Genomic DNA, 19,983 nt, shown 5'->3' with positions numbered 1-19,983 from the left:
CAAAAAAACAATTCATAAGCTCCGATGTGTCTAACCTTAAGAGGATTTATATGAACTTCCTTGTGGGCTTAAGTGATCCTTAAACTTATTTTGGATTTGAGTCACTTAATTCCAATTAATTAATTAACTCAATAATAATAATATAAAAAAAAAAAGACATTCATAAGCTCTTGTGCAACCTTATGTGTTTACGAAAAATACCTTTTGTTTAACCCAAATATCCTTAAATAATGTGTCACCAAGAAATATGAGTTTGAGCAAGGAGCATTAGGATCCAAAAGAAAATATCGGCTTTTTCATAAACTAATTCTGAAATTGACTCAACATCTTGTTATAGAGAGTCAACTACACTCTAGTATTTTATGATATTAAATCGAAATACAAAGCTCAAGTTTATGACCTACTAATCACTGCATGCAAACTTTTCATGAGTTGGTTTCCATAATCTAATGAGGTATATATAAGTCATCATTCTGTCAAGATTATCTCTATCATTCTTGAGTTTCATATTCTCTTATCATGATCAACTAATACACTAAGAGTATGTGTTAAATTCCACTAAATCAATTACTATAATTATTGATTTCATGATCACAATTTCTTAGGATCGCCCAAGAGAACACTGTCTCAAACCCATGAGATATTATGATACTTATCTTAAAAATACTTGTTGTCACATGTCTTAATCAATAATGACCCAATCTATAGAAAATATATGACCGTCTTAGAGTCTCAACTATAGGTTAGCTACTAAAAACTTAAACATTAACTCAATATTTTCTTAAAGTTGAGAGCTCATGGAATATAGTAGTTTGATGAAATCATGACTACTCAATAGCTAATGTCATAAGTAATCATAGGGTTGTCTAATGTAAAACCATATATATTAGTGTACTCACCATGGTAAACTCATCCCGATAACTAAGATAAGTCATCCCTCTAATTAGGAGACAATGCACTATAGCCTCATATGAATTATATAAGTTCATGAACCGGTTGCAAACATCTTATCAAGTTGCAAGAAACCCATGACTTGAATTTTCTACACAACTCCTAATGCACTCAAGTCATGTACAATGCAAAATATGCAAACCTAAATATTAAAATCAATCATAATGCATAAACAAGGTAGTAAATGGAAACTAAAATCATAACATAGTATTAATGAAATAATTTATTCCTACATCATGTAATGCTTTTAAAAACTTTATTATAACAATTCAAGATTGAGAAGGAAATTGATGGAGACCCAATATTCATCCATGATAGTAGACATTTGAGTGATTTTGATGATGAAGACAAAATAAGGTTGAGTTACAATCAAGTTAATTGTTTTGTAAGTCATGAGTTGAACATGAAGAAGGATGGTGAAGATGATGGGATGAATGAACCCTATTGAGGACGACTAAGTGACCCAAATTGATTTAGGTAAAATCATGTTTAGGAGAGCCATAAAGGATTATTATTATTTTTTTTAAAAAAAACTTACTTTTATAAACTTATCAAAATAATATTCTTTCCAATTGAATTAAAAAGAAAGAGGGGGGGGGGGGGGGGGGGGCGCGAGAGAGAGAGAGAGACTTTTTCCTGTCTTTTTTTTAAAATGTTGAATTACCCTTAATAAAAACATCTTCGATTTGTTTAATAATGAAATTTCATATTTTGAAGACTCTAAGTTCTTTTACAATGAAAATGAAATAGTAAGTTCCAATTTCCATAATGGCTAAGGAGAAACAATTTTGACAACCTTTATTAAAGAAAATGTTGGAAACTTTGAATACTCCTTATTATGATTTTTAACTACATTGGGAGGAGATTTATTTGGTTGAATATCTCGATTAGAAAAATGGGTATGAAAAAAAATTGTGAATGTTTCACTTTTGTCTGCATAAAAATGAAGAATGTCATTAAAATGAGATTATAAGTAAATGTATGTGCACTCATTGAGAAAGCTTGAGGATTCTTTTAGATTCGAAAATGAGGTTAAGGTAATGGTTTTACATTTTTTTCACATATGAAGATTTAGAGAACAAGAAAAATGAGGGAAAATGTTGATGGCAAAATTCCCCTGCTGCGATAGTCGTCACCAGCAACGGAATCTCGATCAACGCGTTACAATGAATCCTCCTTCCTCCTGCAAAAAAGATGCCCAGATGGGTTGTCTGGACATACCCTCCGATGACTAAGTTAGCCTTTTGAAAGCTGTTGAAAAATAGAGTTTTCCTTTGGGAGTCTTGCTCCGTGATTTTCGTCAAGGATGTTTATCCTTTAGCAGGATGTTTATCCTTTGTTGCTTCTCTCTTTCTTTTCTTATCACTTATCGCTTACCTCCCTGAGAGCCTCCTTAGAGTTTATATATGAGTCAGAAAGCATGGCCTTGCTGTGCTAGCGGGTCCCATCGTCATGATTGTGGCTCATATAGTGGCGAAGCAATCATGACGTTTCTAATCCAAGATGGCGGCTATCAGGAGGATATTTAGGCGATGGATGCCGCCTCAATTTATGACTTTAAATATCGGGGATGTGTCAGGAGACCTGATAAGACTTGGAATGTCTTGTCGAATGTATCTTGCATTAAAGATGAGTGACAGTTCAGGAGACTTGGTCGTTAGTATTGTCAGAGTTATCTTTTTTATTGTGGACGGAAATGGATCCGGTGAATTGCGAGTGTTTGACGAGCCAAGCTGTCTGGGAAATCTGAATTGTCGGCTACGGATGTTCTTCGGGTAGGCGCTACCAAAGGATCCAGACATGTCTGTTCGGGGAAGTTGAATCGTCCTCCTCTCCCATCTAGCGGCAGGCGCCAGATGTGAAATATTCGGAGAAGGTGGAACGTCAGCCGGATAGAATTGCGGCTGTGAGACATCCGAGTGGAATAAGCGATTATTTCTGTCCAGGTGTAATGAGCTATGCCACGTGTCGCAAGGGGGACCGTCTACGTGGCCAAGGGAGAGGGAGCCACGTGACACTTTTTAGGGAGGATACCACAGAAAGTATAGGGTTTTGCCCAACACTCTTTTTCAACTTTTTTTTTTTATATATATATTTTAATTTACAATATTTTTTTCTTTAGTTTAAGGATAAGTTTATCCAACTCTTTAATGATTTTTCATTTTTTTTAGGAAATTTTTTTAAGATTTATTTTTATTTAATATATATATATATATATTTAAAATTTTAATTTAACCCTAAAAGTAAATAAGAAATCTCATCCATAAAAGAAATATAAGACATTTTCATATAGGGGAATTTTGGTATTTTGAAAAAAAAAAATGCGAGATTTTTTTTTTTTTAATTCAAAGAGAATCTTATTTTAATGAGTCTATAAAATTAAGGTCCTTTTTTATAACTATTTTCAAAAATAATTTTTTGTTCTACAAAATAAATAAATAAATAAATAAGTTGATAATTAGAAAATTAAAAATAACTTTATATTATTGAAAATAGAAAATAAAATGTTTTTACAAAACATATTTTAATTGTTTTTAATTATTTTCATTTGTTTTTTTAGAACTATTTAAAAAAATAATTATATAAACATGAAAAATAATTAAAAATAAAGCCCTACACATAAAATTTATTTTTAAAACATATTTAAAAATATAAAAAACTTGTTAAAAACATTTCAAATTTCCAAATAGACTTTTGTTTTACAAAACATTAAAGAATAATTTTTAAAAACCGTTCTCAAAAATTGTTTTCGAAATAGTTACTAAACAAGGCCATGGTACTTTCAAACAACATTTTTTAGTTGTTTTTTATTGCTTTAATTTGTTTTCTAAGAGTTTTTTTGAAAAATAATTATATAAATGTGGAAAATGATTAAAAATAAAATATTGTATATAATACTTATTTTTAAAATATATTTAAAAATATAGAAAACAAGTTAAAAATATTTCACATTCCCAAAAAGACATTTGTTTTGCAAAATTGTTTTTGAATACTAATTTTTAAAACAATTACCAAACATGTCCTAAGTTTTTTTAAAAAAAAAATAAAAATAAAATAAATCTTGCATACCCTCGTAAACACCCTTTGATTTAATGGAAGAAATGATCATGAAATATCAAACTAATGCAAAACAAAACTTAAAACAACAATCTATAGTTGGTGTTAGTGACATTTGTAACAACAATATTAATGTGGACCAAATATACCCCAACAAAAAGGAATTGTTAACCAAACTTTTATAAACTTTATATAGAAATAATTATTTAAAAAAAATAATTTTGGATGCATAATACAAAATAAATAGAAGTACTAAAATAATGATCATATTCTTATCTTAATCTGTGATACCAATAACACTTTTGAAATGAGATTGAGTTAGTTTGTGAATTGTATTATCAAGATCTTCAACTCACTACTCTCATATAATAGATGGGTCACTTGTGTGGTATATATTGTTAAAAATAAACTAACAAAAAGATATAAAAATGAGAGTGTGACTTGAGACCTTAACTTATAAAAATTGTACATCTCTTAGTCTTTCCATCAAAGATTACATGAGAATTATACTCATTATTTACACCTATTATGTATAAATTAATGGGTAATGGTGAGTTATTAACTTGAATGCATCTCTATAATTGTATAAGTCATACTTTTCTATTTTCCTCTATTACTCATAAACATAATGTACCAAATAAAGTTGTAACACCACATTCATATAAATTAAATTTTCTAACTCCCTATTTATTATTTGAGTCTTCCATACATAAGACTCTTGGATGCCCAATCAATTGATTCACCTACTTATCAATTGATACCCTTAAATAACATTTACACAAATGTAATTATATATGACCACACATTATAGGAAAAAAGCTAATAGGAATTGCATGATTGATTTTTTTAGAAAATAAAATTTTAAGTCAACATTGAAATCTTCAACTAAGTTGTTACATGTTAAATGTGTTCATAAAGAATGCAAATATCGACTTGGGGCAATCAAGTGGGAAAATTGATGTATTTGAAATAATAAAATATCATGTGACTCACATACAACTCGGAGAGGATATCTCATAATCATGGCCATGCAAGTAGTTGATTTATTAATAAAAACATAAGAGAAATATGCTAGAGAGTTGATTGTCGATAACAACCAAAAAGCATTGTAACTAATACTTGAACAAATATGGGGTTGGGATCAACTATGATAAGACACAAAGTGCAAGAAATTTGTTCTAAGTTCTATTATAGGTTCAACATAGGAGTTCTATATTATTTTACCCATGATTTAATTTTAATATGAAACTAATATTAAATTAAATTACTAATTCAATCAATTATTTAAATTTATTGAAATCATACCAATTAAATAATTCAAATTCAACATATATATATATATATATATATATATATATATATATATAACTTAACTTCAATATAAAAGTAATATTAGAATTAAAATAATAATACGCAATTTAGTGAAATTTGGCCATTGGATCATGCATATAGCCAATGGAAAGGATTCCCAACCGTTGAATCAAGTTATAATTTAAGTCTGGTCGTTGGATAATTAATATTATCGAAAGGTTAAGAAGATACATTTTTATAGGTAAGCATGGGAATCATTATGCATACATAAAGATAATTTTATTAAAACTCATAAATCCTAATGGTCAAAACATGCATTTAAGGTTATTACAAAAGTACCTGTTAAATTAGGATTTCATAATTTTAAGAATTTTTTACTTAATCCAATTAATTTATATAGTATATTTATTCTATTCTTAAATAAGGGAAGTTTTAAACTTTTAAACACATCAAATTCCTAACAAAGGTTGGGCGTTGACCAGACATAAATCGCTGTACCAGTTTCAACTCTCCCATACACTAATATTTCAAAGATCCAATTAACATTTGTTAATAACTTGTTCTCTCTCGTGCAGATATTATTAACTAAATATATAAATTTATGATGATGGAGAAGGTCATGCAAAGTTGGGATATGGTGGTAGGCTTGATTCAACTAGTAGCAGACGCCAAATACCAGAACAGGCAACACCAATACTTGTAAAGTATAATACATCCACAAAGGAAAAACTTTGTTAGCATTCCAACAAAAAAAAAAAATAGAAACCAAAACAAATGGCCCTTTCTTTGTTAGCATTCCTCTTTCACTATAGTATTTCTCCTATCATCAAAATGCTTTTTTCTTCCCCACAATCACCTCCAAAATCCCATCCGACCCACCAGCCACAAGGGTGCACCCATCCTCACCGCCCACTTGCCTCCAACACACACTGCTCACAAAATTCGGGTCACGCCCATCTCGACTCCCGACCCCAAATTCATGCACCCATATGGGCTCACCCCACCTCTTGTCGTACACAAATACATGGTTATTTTCCGACCCGCATCCCAGTAACCCGCCTGTTCTCCACACTGACAACCCCACAAAGCTCCGAGTGTTCATATGCCCCATGTACACCCGAATCATTCGGGCGTCATGCATACTCCAAAGCCTTAAGCAGCCATCCGTCCCTGATGTCACCATCGTATGCTGATCCAGAAACCGCACGTAGGTCACGGTCTTTTGGTGCCCGTCAAATATTAGTACCGGGTCGACCATCTTCCTCACGTCATAGCCATAGGCTCTTCGGTCCGCACACCCGACAGCGATCAATGGACCACCGAAGGGGTTGAACTCCACACAACACACCGCGCTACCACCCCCGCTGGGTCGTACTTTGGCCACATTCTTTATACCCTCGCAACGTGGATCCCACATTTGCATGGTGCCGTCGTCAGAGCCCGACGCGCCAACAAACGGATCCCAATGTGAGTAGTCCACGCTCCAGATTCTGCGTCCACCGTGCTCGTCACGTTCGAAAATGGGGATTTTTTGGTCGAGATCGTACTCGGTGACCACCCCATCGTAGTCACCAGAGCCTAGTACTCGGCCGGCGGAGCCAGGTTTCCACCTTAGGCTACTGAGCTTGGCTGGGGTACATACATAGTAGTCACATGCATCATTATGTTGTAACCATGTAACTTTGCGCTCACCATGGCTATGATTTTCGTCGGACAAGAAGGATTTTATACTATAAACCCTAATTTTCCTAGCGATTCCTCCGGTGACCACGAGGTTATCAGAGGGGTCGAACTCTATGATGCCGATGGTGTCGGTGCTGGCTCCGTCAGAGCTCGAAGAAACAACAGTGGAGAGACTGAATTCCCAGTCGCGTCTAGCTCTTTCTTCTTCGATGTGTTGCTCTCTCTTTTCTTCTTGTATGTTTGGGTTCTCCACTTCTGAGCCTTGAGGATTGAATCGCGTTGAGAAGTTTTTCATTTCCCATTCATAAGAAGTGACGGCGGTGGTGGAATCTTTTGCCTTTTGGACCAATGAAAGGGTGGGGAAGTAATCGAAAAAATTGATATATCAAGTGGATGAGAGGCAAAGGCAATGGTGGACGGCTTTGTACCTCAATTCGAGAACTGAATTATGTGGACAGACGCTGCTTTCAGACTCTGTATTACGTGGTCCAAGGCAAGCCTTTTGTCTCACCACTTATTATTATATTTGTGGGATACATACTACCATGAATTTCTTCACATTCAATGAGATATATAAAAGGGCTTCATTAATGCCCTCTCACCACTTGCTACTCCATTAAAGAGTAAAGGCTCAAGTGATGTAAATGCAATTTTGTGGATTTTTATCAGCCAGCCATGGCTAGAGTACGAGGGTGGTTTCCTTTCTCTCTCTCTTTATCTTTTCTGCTTGCAGATTTGAGATTTTTTTCCCCCTTTTCTGGTTGTGTGTGGGTCTCGGTGGATTTTCACGAATGGCATATTTGGCTGTTTCTATTACGGATTTAGACGTGAATGCAATGGAAAAAAAAATCTTGGGTTTCATGTTAACGATGGCCACAGTTCCTGAAGGATGTGGAAATCTGGAAATTTGTGGCCATCAATTAATAATTTTGCCTTTTGGGTTGTGATATTTTGGGAGATGGTGGTCCATGGGTCCATCCTGGTTGCCAACCTGATAGGCAATACACGTGGAAAAATAATTTTTCATGAACATTAATATATTCCATAACATAATTATTATATAATATTTTTATAAAATTGGATCTTCTTAAAGAGCACATCCAAACAATTACCCAATGTGAAAAAAAAAAATTAAGTATTTTCAATCCACTTAAATTTCAAAGATTTTGTGTTTTAAAGCATCATATGATGCATCAAAGCATCATATAATATAAAATTTTGAAACCTAAAAGGCTTTTTTTTTTTTTTTTTTACCTTGTTAGCGCACATTTATATTGTTGGAAAAGAGGTCTCGAGAGATTATAAAAATATGTCAAATCTGCTCATGAGTTTGTGTTTTCAAAGTAGTAGGTATGGTTTGATGAAAGAGATGGTAAATGCATGCACATGCATGAGAGTCGAGAGTCGGATCATAAAGTGGAGAGACCATCTAATCAAAGAAAACCAACTTGTATTTATGCATTAATTTCCATAATGGTATGTTGGCCCACTTGAAATATGTAGAAGATAATATGATATAAGCAAGTTTGATATATTAATTAGCTTGCATGTAAGAGAAGTAGAAGCTAGAGGTAATTGCAGTGTGATTTTATATTTTAAAAATACCTTATTAGAATAAATAATTTTTTGGTGTTTTTAAGGTTTAATTAAATAAAATATACTTTGTTCATATTTGAGAAAAAAAACATGTCTTTCCAATTTTTTTTTTTTCAAAATATGAATAAGTTATATTAAACCGTGACACTTATACTTAAAATTTATCTTTAAGTATTCCTAAAAATTGCATTTGTCTTTGAAATATTATTATTAATATTTAAGAAGCTTATGAAACCAAAGTTTGATTAATTTTAGTTTTGATGACAATAAAATAAAATTTGAAATTAATAATTTATTTTAAGCGTGTTTAGATAAAGAAGATTTCCAAAGAAGCAATCAAATATAGCATATCAAACTAAAGGGAAATTAAGAAGATTAAAAAGACCTTAAAGAGAAGACCGATTGAGACATGTTCTCTAAGAGCTCTTTATAAGATTGTTGATGCATTAGGATCATGTATTTTATTTTTAGTTTAATACCTAAAATCATCTAAGTATTTAAATTAGTTTTATTTTTTTATTATAAATTAGATGAATAATTGTTCTAAATGAAAACCACATTTATTTGATGTTATTTATAATTTAAAAAGTTTTTAAAATGACAAGGAGTTATCTAGCCGAGTATCCTTAAGGATTTAATGTTAAAGATGTAAAAGTTGCAAAAACTATAAAGTTTATTTTATACCTCTTTGAATTATTTTTATAAAAATTGAGATTGATTGTTTAAAAAATAAAAACCAATGTTTTGACATGCATTTTATCATTAAAAAGGATTTTTAAATCTTAAGTTTTCACATTGAAACAATTTGAATAGTGAAAGGTCATTTGTGCATCATTCACTCTCTCTCTCTCTCTCTTTTCTTTTTTTTTTTTTGGATCAGTGGCTAACCAGTTGGACCAAGCGGTAACCAATTCAGCAAAATTTTTAAGTGGTAGAAGCTTGTTTCAATAAGTTGAGGTGTAACCTCAACTAGTTGATGTACTAGTTGAGCTAGTTGTTTGCCCAATTGAGCTCTTGTGACCTACCGATCACTTTCTATAATTTTTATCACCCAACAATCAATAATCGATTTGATCGATTGATCAACCAGTTGAACATAAACTATGTTTAACGATTAGTTTAAGTTTTGAACTTTTATTTAAAAAGTTCAAAACCTCATGTATCGATTGGGGAAGAGTTCTAAATCATTCCTTGATATTATTTGAGTCTTAAGAGAGTGTTTTTATAATGCACTTGCATTTTATTAGAGTACCATTCAACCCTAGTTTTCTTATGTTTTATTGAGCCAAATTGTAAATTATGAGTTATATTCTTATTAAATATTTTCATTTATACTTTGTGAGGCGGGCTTAAGTATTAGATATCACTTGAAGGAAAAATTTAAGTGTGAGGTATCACATATGTATGAAGAAATGTAAGACATTACTTGGGGAATTCAAAGTGAGGCATCTCTTGAAGAAAATTAAAAGTATCTATTCTAATATAAGTGTAAAACTTGAAGATTTGGGTTGAAAACCTTGTTAATAGAACTCTCACTTAGTTAGGAGTTTGAGAAAAGTGGACATAGGTCAGATTGTGTCGAACCACTTTAAAAATTAGTATTTGTAATTTCTCTTCCCTATTATCTTTATTTTATATGCAACTTATTCTTTTATATATATTTGCTATGTAATTGCATACAATTATTATTTGTATTTTCTAAGTTCAAATTTGTAAAAAGTGACCCTCACCTTATTTCTCCCCCTCTCCCAACCTCTAGAATGATCGCCTTAGATTGATAGAAGTAGAATTCTAACAAAACTCTTTTAAATAAGGTATAATTCTAAGTGATCACAAGTGACCCCAAATATATATATAAATCATTTTTTTTAAATAAAATAAGTTAAAAGCATGTTGAGATGTATTTATCTTTTTTATTTACTAAAGTATAATTGAATTTTATTTTTACAATTATATTTGTTGTACCAATGGAAGCTTTAATGTGAACATATTAATTCATTAAAAATAAAATAAAACAATCCACATAAGATTTTAACATAGTTGGCCTAATCATGTTTATTTCGACAGATGAGAGATAGTTGTTTCACCATACCATAAAAATTATTATAGATGATAGAACTCACGAGCCCCTCATTCCATTAGGTATTCCTATTCTTAGTTATATTTTTATCTACCACATATAGTTTTTATAAGTTCATCTTCATTTCATAACCTTTCTCCTCATGACCTAAAATATTTATAGGGATATTCTTAAAAATTTTAATATTACAATCACATATAAAAATATGAAATATTCTTCATAATATTTTTAATCGAAAGGATTTATATTAATTAGAAATTTAAGATACTTTCCAACAATATTTAAAAAAATAATAATAATCTTTAAACTAAGAATATTTTAGCTTTAAAACACTTGTTTCTCGCATAAGAAGAAAAACCCGAATCTCTCTATTTGTCTAAAATGCAATGAAATCATGGGAAAATATTAGATTCTCAAACATCCTTCAAAGTTGAAATTGTGGTTAATTTTGGAATGTTATTTCCGACACTTAAGAAACTCTTTTTAATGGGGTTTTAATTAAAAGTATCATGACATATTTGTTTATTTTGAACATAAACAAAATTTCTTTCCAACAGTGAGAGAATGAATAATTCAATATATATATATATATATATATATGTTTGATTGAAAACTTGAAATATTTTCATATTTATATAATTATTTTTTAAAACAATATTTAGAAAATAAGTGAAAACAACCAAAAGTTATTCTCAACAAATGGTTTTTGTTTTCAAGAATAAAAATTATTTTCTCTTTTTTAATTGTCAAACATATTTAGTGTTTTTATTTTCTAAAAACAAAAAACTTATTTCCAAAATAATTAACAAAAAAAACCCTAAATACTAAGAATAATAGCATTTTTTTTATTGTCTTTGAGCACAATTAACATACCAACCTTAAATACCTAGAATGATAGCATATATTTTGAAACAGTAAAGGTTGGTTACCATTTTGCTTTTGTTTTCTGACAAATATATTTGAAAAAAAAAATTTAAAAAAAAATGTACCAAACACTCCTTTCATGTAAGCTAGTTTGCTAAAGGCAAAAGGAGATTCTACTGTGCAACAATGCAACCCTATAAATTATGTTCTTATTTCATCGATCATCATCTTACATTTATATTTTTAGTGACCACCATAAAAAAATTATAATTATTAAATTAAAATAATTAAAACTATATTGACTTTTTAACTAGATTCAAGTGTTGTGTCATAGAATAAAGTCAACTAAGAGATATTTTTAGAAAATAATATTCATTTCAAAAACACAATAATAAGCAATTGTCCATTTTTTTTTTTCATAGAAGGAATTACCAACTTCCCAATGTTTTCTTCATTGTATTTTTAAACATGGAACAAGTAGTCATTAGTTAACATCAAAGAAAAAAGACACGAACAACTAAACAAATCATCATCTATTTCTCTCTTCTCCTTTCTTTTTTTAATAGATACTAGTCTTTAATTTCCTGTTTCACTAAATTTGTCCTACCATCAAAATGCCCTCCTCTTCCCCAAAATCACCTGCAGACTCCCATCCGACCCACCAGCCACAAGGGTGCACACATCCTTACCCACTTGCCTCCAACACACGCTGCTCACAAATTTCGGGTCACACCCATCTCTACTCCCTCCCCCGAATTCATGCACCCATATGGGCTCACTCCACCTCTTGTCATACACGAATACATGGTTATTTTCCGACCCGCATCCCAGTAACCCGCCTGTCCTCCATACTGACAACCCAACAAAGTTCCGAGTATTCATATGCCCCATGTACACCCGAATCATTCGGGCATCATGCATACTCCAAAGCCTCAAGCACCCATCCGTCCCTGACGTTACCATCATATGCTCATCCAGGAACCGCACGTAGGTCACCGGTTTTTGGTGTCCGTCGAATATTAGTACCGGGTCGACCATCTTCCTCACGTCATAGCCGTAGGCTCTTCGGTCCGCACACCCGACGGCGACCAATGGACCGCCGAAGGGGTTGAACTCCACACAACACACGGCGCCCCCGCCCGCACTGGGTCGTACTTTCGCTACATTCGTTGTTCCTTCGCAACGTGGATCCCACATTTGTATGGTGCCATCGTCAGACCCCGACGCACCCACAAACGGATTCCAATGTGAGTAGTCCACGCTCCATATTCGACGTCCACCGTGCTCGTCTCGCTCGAAAATGGGGATTTTCCGGTCGAGGTCGTACTCGGTGACCACCCCATCGTAGTCGCCGGAGCCGAGTACTCGGCCGGAGGAGCCCGGTTTCCACCTTAGGCTACTGAGCTTAGCCGGGGTCCATATATAGTAGTCACATGCATTATTGTGTTGTAACAATTTAACGTTGTGCTCACCATGGCTATGATTTTCGCCGGGCAACAAGGATTTTACACTATAAACTCTAATTTTCCGAGCGATTCCTCCAGTGGCCACGAGGTTATCAGAGGGGTCGAACTCTATGACGCCGATGGTGTCAGTGCTGGCTCCGGTGGAGCTCGAGGTAACAACAGTGGAGAGATTGAATTCCCAGTCGCACCTAGCTCTTTCTTCTTCTATGTGTTGTTCTGCCTTTTCTTCTTGTATGTTTGGGTTTTCTACTTCTGGGCTTTGAGGATTGAATTGCGTTGAGAAGTTTTTCATTTCCCATTCATAAGTGATGACAGTGGTGGAATCTCTTGTCTTTCCGACCAATGAAAGACTCTCATTCAACCTTATCTTGCCCGGATAATGGAGAACAATTCAACTTTATACCTTTTTCAGTTTTTTTTTAATTTATATCCATTCCTCTTTCATTCAACAACCCTCAATATTACACCTAATTACAATAATGCCATTTTCCCAATCCCCTAAAATTCATGCATGGAGTAGGGATTGTGGGTGCAATTTCATGCTGCCAAGATGGGCATTTTGGGTATTTTGTAACAAACCTTATAAATAGAAAGTGTTATAAAACTATAATCTAAAATTGATATATTTTAGAGATGGGAAATAAATGAAAAAAAAAATGATATATCAAGTGGATGAGAGGCAAAGGAAATGGTGGATGGTTTTGTGCCTCAATTCCAGAACTGGATGCTGTGGACAGAGGCTCCTTTAAGACTCTGCGTTACGTGGTCCAAGGCAAGCCTTTTGTCTAGTCACTTATTCATCTAGATATGATATAATATATGATAAAAGGGGCCCAATGCCCCCACACCAACTGCTACGTACTCCATTAAAGAGTAAAGGCTCAAGTGAAGTAAATGCAAATTTGTGGATTTTTATCGGCCAGCCATGGGCCCATGGCCAAAGAACAAAGGGTGGTTTCCTTTCTCTCTCACCTTAGCTTTTCGGTTTGCAGATTTCAGATTTTTTTTTGCTTTTGGGTAGGGTGTGGGTCTGTGGATTCTCATGAGTGACACATGACAGTGGAAGGGATTTTGATTATTGATTCAGACATAAATGCAGACAAATCTTGGTTTCCATGCTAACACGGTATCCTCAGTTTCTACGCAAAATTTGCATCAAGGATTTTTGTGTCGATTAATTAAATTTGTTCAGTTTCTGATCCCTTGGGAGATGTTCTCGTCCATCCTGGTTGCTGTACATGTCACAGGATTAATTCAGAACAGGCCTTGGGCCATGTGGCCCAAGTTGCCGCCACATATGCCCGCTTTTCGAAAATTAAAAAATACAGTAATTTAAAAAAATATTTATTAAAGAATAACATGGGTGAAATTATTTTTGAATTTATGATATTTTTTATAATAATAATTCAAAGTTTTTTTTTAAATAAAAAAAACTACAATTTTAAAAATATACAACATTTAATAAATATTTTTTTAAACTTTAATTTTTTATTTTTTATTTTCAAAATCCCCACGCATAATAACATATTTTTTATTTTACACTCTATTTGATTCTTGAAAATACTAAAAAAAGAAAGAAAAAAAATTAAGAAAAGTGATTTTTTTACATTTAATTGTACTATAAAAAATATCATAAAAAAACAAATATAACTAAAATAAGATAGAAATTTATGTTTTTTTATGAAAAATTAAAATAAATAAAATGAGTTTGAAGTAATATATAAAAAATAATTTATTGATTTTAATTTTTTTTTTTTTTACTTTTTTTTTTTTCATTTCATTACATTTTTCCCCAAATTTTTTAAAATCAAACATAGTCTTAAAGTCAATTTGGCTGAGTTTACAATAATTTTTTTCATCAATATAGCATGTAAACATCTATAGTCATTACAGGCTTCTCATTTGAAAAGCTGAAATCTTGATTCTAACCATGTTTATAGAGGTCAAATTGGCAACCTAGAAATTAAGTTTTAAGTCTTCTATAGATTGAAAAGTTAAAATCATGACTTTTAAGATTATGTTTGGTTTCTAGAAAATTTATGAAAAATATTATTCAAAAGAAAATGGAAAGAAAAAAAAATAATTAATAAAAAAAATGTAAATTCAAAATTAATAAATTATTTTTATATATTACTTTAAAAAATCAAACTCATTTAACTTATTTTAACTTTAATATATAAAGATTAAATAATTTAAAAATAAATAATTTTTTTTTAAAAATTAATTATATTTATTTTTTTATAGGACAACCAAATAAATAAAAATTGTTTTTTTTTTAATATTTTTTTCTTTTGATGATACTCTTTTTGAACCAAAAGCCGAATTCCATTACTTAGTTGTATTTATAAAGTGATGAACATTTGAATTGCAAATGAGGGAAAACTACTAGTAATGCTCTTTTTTGAATTCTCCTCTATAAAGTTTCATACTAAAATATGTCACAAACACGTAATGATTAAAATATCGTGATATTTCGATAATATATCGTTGAAATATCAAATTTCAATGGAGTTCAACACGATATATAAAGAAAAATATGAGTACCTTGTTATTTCAGTAAATTATCAGTATTTTTGTCGATTTTTCGCTATATGTTGGGATGATCAACGCAATCAAACCCCGATCAAAAGGTTCTTCATGCATTACGCTAATTGGTGGGGTAAGTTTGCCCTTTATTATATAAGTTGCAGCAAATATATACATATGCTCAAATTCATCATATAAACATAAATTAAAAAAAAAATTTATGGAAAAAATTAATTATAGCTATTTTATAATTAAATGAAAAATTTTCATTTATTTGAATACCAAAAATATAAAAATTATGGTGATAATTTTCTTCATAATGTTTTTAATATCATTAATATATTAATTAAATATTAAAAATTATATATATATAATTTATTTTATATCATTTAATACAATTGAATTAAATGAATTATAATTTTAATATTAAATATATTTTTAAATTAGATTTATTATAATCAAATATCACAATATTGTTATCAAATAATATTTGATATAATTTACTAATAAATGTATAGTTATGAAATTCATATTTTTTTTATCAACGCATATAATATTATTATCAAATATGATAAATTATAATATATATATCAATTTTTGAACAAAACAACTTTAAAATATCTATTATACTTCTAATTTTATTTTTAAGAGTTTTTTCTTATATTTTTATAATTTTTCGATCAATTTTAGATTTACCGATATTTTATGTTAAAATATATATCGATATATGTTTGATATATCCAATATATTAATGGAAGTACGGATATATCCGTAATTACTGATATTTTCATCTTTATCCACATGATGACCTTTAATTTCTCTTTGTATGCCCCTTTTGGACTTTCTTTCTTGTCCCCCATAAGTTTTTCCCTGCATATGAAGTCACCAAGAGCAGAAAAAACTAGAGATCAACATGACATTTTTTGTAGAGGTTGGAAGGCATCGAATTAAGCATATTTATTATTCTTTTCTTTATATAATTCATAATATATTCTTGTTCGGGACCCTGATAATTGCCTTCCAAGGTAGCTTGGAAACATCAATTTAGCTGCCTTCCCTTTTCAGTGCAAACTTGAATACGACTTCACCTTCTTCAAATGTTCCTCGGATAAAACAAAATCATACGATTTTCAGCCCATGCCTTGCCTTTCTATCCTTGGAAACCCAGTTTGTGCTGCTTTTATTCAATCTCTAGTGTCCAATTTTCTTGACCTATCCTCATGTCGCAGGTTTTACAACGTTTCGGTGCCACAGTGAAAATCATTTTTCTCTCAAGTGGTCGCTGTCAATATGTGGAAGCTGCCAAGCTGAAGGAAAAACATATACATGCAGACTGAAGAAGGGTAATAGCAAGGAACCAGGAACCGAATTTATTGCCCGGCCACGAGGCCCAAATGGGGGTATTTTGTGTGTGGGCTCCATTTGTCCGCCCATGAGGCCCAAGTGGGGCATATTTCCTTGTTGATTGGACGGCACGGTCGTTGGAACCAATTTATTGGCCCAATATATGAGCACAAGCACCACCGAGAGGGGCGGTGCATGGGTAGAATTTTAGGGAGGGGAAAAGAAATTAAAAAAATATGATGTTTTTTAGTTGTTTTTATTTATTTATTTTATTTTTTTTAAAAATAATTATATAAATACAAAGAAGAAGAATTAAAAATAAAGCATCGTATGTAAAAGTTATTTTTAAATATAAAAAAACATGTTAAAAATATTTTAGATTCTTACACAAATTTTTTTTTCTTTTTTCTTTTTTTACAAAATTTCAAACAATAATTTTTAAAAATTGTTTTCAAAAACAATTTTTCAAAATTATTTTAGAAAATAATTGCCAAATAGGGCTTAAGTTTTCTTTATTTATGAAAGGTGGTTTTAGATATACAAATACTCCATTTTGGAATGAAACATGAGCTGATAAATTATGCTGATTAAGTTTATAGCTTATGGGAGGGAAAGTAAAATATTGGATGAAATTTATGTTTCATTGGGATGTTCAAAATATGTAGGCTAAAAAAATGTATTAATTTTCTATTTGATTAATATTGATAAAATAATCTCTAAATCTAAAAAAATAACCTTCATATTTTAAATAGAAACTAGAGATATGATTTTTTCAATCAAAGATATGCCTTTCCATTTTCTTAATCACATCCCATATCAAACCACTATTGGGAAAAAATTACAATAAGTATTTATATCCAATAGAAGTTATATTGAATTATTATTTACATGAGAAATATTTTTTAAGGTAATTATTATTTTGTTCCTTTGCCCAAATATTTCTATTTGTTATGAGATCATAATTCAAATTAATACTTGGTGAAAATAATTTTATAGAATTAATGAACTAGCATACTAAAAGACTTTGGAATGGAATTGGAGACCTAAACTTCTTGAATAATTTCTTTTGCTAAGCACACTTGAGTTTTTAGCCTTTATTGCTTTTATGTTGACCTATCAAATCAACTCTTACAATGTTTAACCGATCATCTAATTCTTAATAACTTTTCTAACTTCTTAAGATGCTTCAACTAATATTAGTTAGGATACTTGAATCTTCAATTATCTTCTTACTGTTTATCATTCCCCCAAGCTCATAGGTCTTGGAACAATGTCGAGCTTCATTCTAAAACTGAAAAACTAAGAGTTTGGTGAAGATATTGATAACTTGATTAGAAGACAGAATGTAGTGAATGATGAGATCTTTGTCCAAGACGTTATCCTGAATGAAGTGAAGGTTAAGCTCAATATGTTTCGAATGAGCATGAGAAATTGAGTTGGTAACTAAATGAGCTGCACTCTTATTATCACACCAAACTAGGAGAGAAGCAGATTGAGAAATACAAAGTTCTTTCAGAATGGATTGGACCAGATGATCTTAGCTGTAATAGAGGCTAAGCCATAGTATTCAAATTCGACACTATTTCGAGAGACGACTTGATGTTTGATAGATGACCAAGAGATTAAATTTGGACTAAGGAAGATACAATACCTATTGGTACTCTTGTGATCATCTAGGTAGGAGTCTCAATCAACATTGATATATCTTTGAATATCCAACGAGGGAGATTATTGTATTTGTAAGCCATGAAATGAGGAGTATTCTTTTCATTGCAAGCCAATGAATTGGTGGGTTGGACATGAACTGGCAAGCCTTGTTAACAGGAAAGGTGATATTAGGTCGTGTGATGGTTATGTATTAGAGAATACCAATAGTGTTGCAACACAAGGTTTTATCCATGAGTATTTTGTCATCATGTTGAGATAAGGTTTAACCTTTAGGTGTGTAGGTAGGCTTGGAGTCTAGTATTTTGGTGCGAGTCATGATGTGTTGGATGTATTTGTGTCAATTGAGATGTGATGTAGTGTCAACATGAAGAACCTCCATACCAAGAAAGTAATTCAGATGTCCAAGATCACAAAGTGCAAAATAGGAATTGAGATAGGATATAAATGAGAAAACTTGAGAGAAATTGTTGTTGATTACTAATATATTATCAACATAAATCAGGAGAATCAAAACATCATTAGGAAGATCCAACCCAACCCTTTTCTCGTCATTGAGAATGCTACCTTAAACTTTCAAAATATTTAGGATTATATGATTGACTCCTATCTTCAAATCGAAGGACGGAATGTCCCACGAATGGTTGAAAAATAGATTTAATGAAATCATATGATTAATGGAAGATTCAAATTAAATTTTGATGGTTCAAGGATGGAGAATAAAAGTACTTTAGGATGGGTTATTAGAGACTCTAATGGAACTATAAAAATAGTTACAAGTAGGCATATAGGTAATCCTTCAATAATTATTGCAGAATGTATGACTTTAAGAGATGACATATTAGTTGCCAAAAACAATGAATTTTTAAACCTAGAGATTGAAGATAACTAAAAAATAGTTATAGATTATTATAATAAAAAGAGTAATATTCCTAATTCTATTATATTATTAATGGAGGATATTTGAATATTATCTTAAGACCTAAATATTTACCATTATCATCATATTTATAGGGAAGCAAATAGAATAACAAATTGTTTAACTAAGAAGGCATTTGTAATTTAAAATCAATAATTCGGTGGTTAAATTTTCCTAAAGATGTTACAAAGTTTAGTTTTGAAGATTATTGTGACTCGTCTTTTAATCAAATTTGTAGGTATTTTGCTTTGTAGTCTCATTAATATTATTATTATTATTATTATTATTATTTTAAAAAACATGATGAATAGATATGGAATTGTTAGCCCTAGATGATTGGAAACCCCAATCGAGAAGGGTGTTGCTAAGTTTAGTAAACCATGCATGTGGGACCTGTTTAAGACCATATAATGTTTGTTTAGTTTGCAGACATGAGAAGAAAATTGTTTATTAACAAACCTAAGAGGTTGGCTCATAAACACTTGTTCTTTAAGATCACCATTGAGGAATGCATTCTAAAC

General features: G+C 31.2%; 2 protein-coding genes across 2 annotated transcripts; both read right to left on the bottom strand.

Moving 5' to 3' along the window:
• Positions 1 to 5,992: 5,992 nt before the first annotated feature.
• LOC100257557 (WD repeat-containing protein RUP2) lies at positions 5,993 to 7,435 on the bottom strand. Its single transcript, XM_002267673.5, has one exon. It carries the CDS (start codon positions 7,295 to 7,297, stop codon positions 6,146 to 6,148), a length of 1,152 nt encoding a protein of 383 aa, XP_002267709.1. The 5' UTR covers positions 7,298 to 7,435; the 3' UTR covers positions 5,993 to 6,145.
• Positions 7,436 to 11,948: 4,513 nt separating this feature from the next.
• Positions 11,949 to 13,385, bottom strand: LOC100262691 (WD repeat-containing protein RUP2). The gene has a single exon (XM_002267627.4). It carries the CDS (start codon positions 13,298 to 13,300, stop codon positions 12,152 to 12,154), a length of 1,149 nt encoding a protein of 382 aa, XP_002267663.1. The 5' UTR covers positions 13,301 to 13,385; the 3' UTR covers positions 11,949 to 12,151.
• Positions 13,386 to 19,983: the final 6,598 nt, after the last annotated feature.

The sequence above is a fragment of the Vitis vinifera genome, chromosome 16, assembly GCF_030704535.1.
Source record: "Vitis vinifera cultivar Pinot Noir 40024 chromosome 16, ASM3070453v1".
Taxonomy (NCBI): Eukaryota; Viridiplantae; Streptophyta; class Magnoliopsida; order Vitales; family Vitaceae; genus Vitis; species Vitis vinifera.
The sequence above is the reverse complement of the archived record's forward strand: the minus strand, read 5'-3'. Positions and strand labels throughout refer to the sequence as shown.

What these genes read in the sequence shown, in the direction of transcription:
- LOC100262691 (XM_002267627.4), bottom strand. Translation starts at nt 13,300, where the DNA reads ATGAAAAACTTCTCAACGCAATTCAATCCTCAAAGCCCAGAAGTAGAA.
- LOC100257557 (XM_002267673.5), bottom strand. Translation starts at nt 7,297, where the DNA reads ATGAAAAACTTCTCAACGCGATTCAATCCTCAAGGCTCAGAAGTGGAG.